The following is a 2558-nucleotide window of genomic DNA, read 5'->3' as shown; positions in this document are numbered from 1 at the left end:
TCTGTCACATATTCCTCTGTGCTTCATCTTAGGTGGCCTCTGAGTTTTAAAGATAAAGCAACATTGGTTCTCTTTGACTTTTGTTTAGTTCATTGAAAAACAAAAAATTAGGGACTAAGCAGAAAATTCTCAAAACAAATTTCAAGAAAGTTCTAAATGTATGCTGACTTTCCTACAAATGTTTTCTTCAAGTCTACTAATATTAATCAATCTTAATGATTTTGCTTGTTCCATGATGATGGAAAGTGATATCAATGCTAAGCTGGAAATCATTTGAAGAATGATACATATATATTTAGAATAGAGGCCAGGGAAAGTGTAAGGCATGCTGAATACAGCAAGAATAGAAGGGGTAATAAACAGAAAGAATACCAAATTTAGATGAATGCCACAAAATAGCCCCAATTTCATTCTCACTAATCACTATACTGATTCTGCTTTAAAATATGTTCCTTTTATGCCTTGTCCACACCACAACTTATAGCTAGACGGCACTATTTTTTTTTTTTCAGGGTAAAACCATTTTATTAGCTGACCAAAGCACTTCATTTTGTTTTCTGATTTGAGGTAAAACCATTAAACACAGCTCACAAGAAAATACAATGACTATTTAACTACAATTACAAGAGTTTGAATCCTTACTAGTTGTTCATATAATACTTTTACAAATTCTTACAACTGTAGAGTCTACTTAAGCTAGGTTTAGTGTTAACCAAAAGAGTACTATCTGAGACCTAGATACTTGACTACTACTTTTGCAGTGGCTAGATTTGTAACAACCGAAGGATAACTGTTATTATCTCATGAATACATTTTACTTTAAAAACCACATGGCTAGTGACATGTACTGCTTCTTCATTCTTCAGGACTATGATGAAGACTCTAAGGAGAGCACCCACCTGCTCCTGGTCCGTATGCCCCTCTCACATTGAACATTTTATCAAATAAACAAATAACCATTGCCATGTCATGAACATGGGGACCGGGAGGCCAGCTTTACAATCTTCTTCATGCATTTAGATTTTTGCCCCCTAAAGCTATCTTTTGAATGTTCAGATCCTGTTTTAATCGTAACTGTAGGTTACTGTGTTTGTGAAGGTGTCTGTGTGTCCTGCGAGGGCAAGGACAACAAAGCAGTCCAGAAACACGGTGAATCTTCCTGAATGAGCCCTGTGAGGGAGGTGTTGAGATATCACTTTGTTACTGGATGGCTCTCTTTAATCAATACCCAAACCTTTGGAACACTGCAGATTTGCTTTAGAGGTAGATAAAACAGAAATCATGCAGTTAAGTCAATTGAGTAAAAGGGATTTGTTGTCTTTAGAGAACATGATTAAATGTTAATCCTTTGTTCTTGGTGCACATTTAACATTTTTACCTGTTTGGGGAGATACCCACGTCTTACCTGACTCTCAGGAAAACCAAATCTAAATTCAGCTTGTGCTAACTACAGATAGAAGAAAAACAGTATTAACATTTGTATTATACCACTGTGGTTCACTTTCTGGATTTGTGACACATAAACACATCATGCATTCAAAGACAGAAATTAGTTTTATCAGTGTCACTAGTGATGTTAATTTAAAAATTTACAGCAAGTTCAAAACTTTTCTAAATTTTGAAATCACCATGTTTTAAAGACAGAATGGAATGTTACAAATGATTCTGCAAAATACAAAAATAGATATGCTTCCACTGAATGCTTTAATCATTTTTGCGAGCATTCTCATCTTTTGGTTCTTCATCATCTGAGTACACAGTGGGTTCCTCCCCCTCCTTCAGCAGTTTCCCCACGTGATGATAATTGAAAGTGAACTGAGAGTCCCAGTCACTCAGGGTCTCCTGCTGAGCAGGAGTGAGGTCAGAAAGGTCATCATACTCATCCTTCAGTGCTTCCTTATCCAGGCAAAATGTGGCAAGGCCCCTGGATGCGTCTCTTCCGGCAAATACTCCATAGGGTCCCTCCGGCCTGTAGAACTTGCGGCCTTTGGTCACGTCGAACACCTTGCCATTGATGGCCATGAGTATGCGCGGGTCCTGGACGCCGTCGAAACGCCTCAGCTCGGCAGGAGTGAAGTCGCGCCGCTTGAGGCGGGGCAGCGGGGGAGGCTCATCGTTGTCGCTATCGCTGCTGGCCCCGGGCTGGTCCCCGCGCACAATCTTGTAGAGCAGGAAGATGCAGAGGCCAAGCAGCAGCAGGTTGAGTGGCGACGTGAAAATCTCATGTAGCAGCCCGCCACCCTCCAGCTCGCTCGGGTCGGCGCCAGTCGCCACCACATCCTCGGCAGCCATGATCTCTGGAGCAAAGGTTGGGCCGGGTTAGGCACAGCTCCGGAACTCAATGCTTTCTCCTCCCTCTCTGCGAGCTTGTGGCCACTATTTTTTCTTTCATCTAAATTTTACTCATCCCTCAGGTCATACTTAAATGATGCCTCTCTGTGAGCTTATTTCCAAAGTCCCACCAGCGGCTGTATCTCCTTGGCCTCTAGATACCTATGTTGGCCAAATATTATGAAGCAGGAGGGACCAGAGAACTACTCCCATCTTTTTGCCTGCAC

The 2558-nt window shown here is 41.4% G+C and overlaps 1 protein-coding gene across 1 annotated transcript; it reads right to left on the bottom strand.

Annotated features, from left to right (window-relative positions):
- Positions 1–686: 686 nt before the first annotated feature.
- Pgrmc1 (progesterone receptor membrane component 1) lies at positions 687–2388 on the bottom strand. The gene has a single exon (XM_015477020.2). It carries the CDS (start codon positions 2290–2292, stop codon positions 1705–1707), a length of 588 nt encoding a protein of 195 aa, XP_015332506.1. The 5' UTR covers positions 2293–2388; the 3' UTR covers positions 687–1704.
- Between the last annotated feature and the right edge of the window lie 170 nt (positions 2389–2558).

Source organism: Marmota marmota, unplaced genomic scaffold, assembly GCF_001458135.2.
Source record: "Marmota marmota marmota unplaced genomic scaffold, marMar, whole genome shotgun sequence".
In the NCBI taxonomy this organism is placed as follows: domain Eukaryota; kingdom Metazoa; phylum Chordata; class Mammalia; order Rodentia; family Sciuridae; genus Marmota; species Marmota marmota.
Note: the sequence above shows the minus strand (reverse complement) of the source record. Positions and strands in the feature narration are given on the sequence as shown.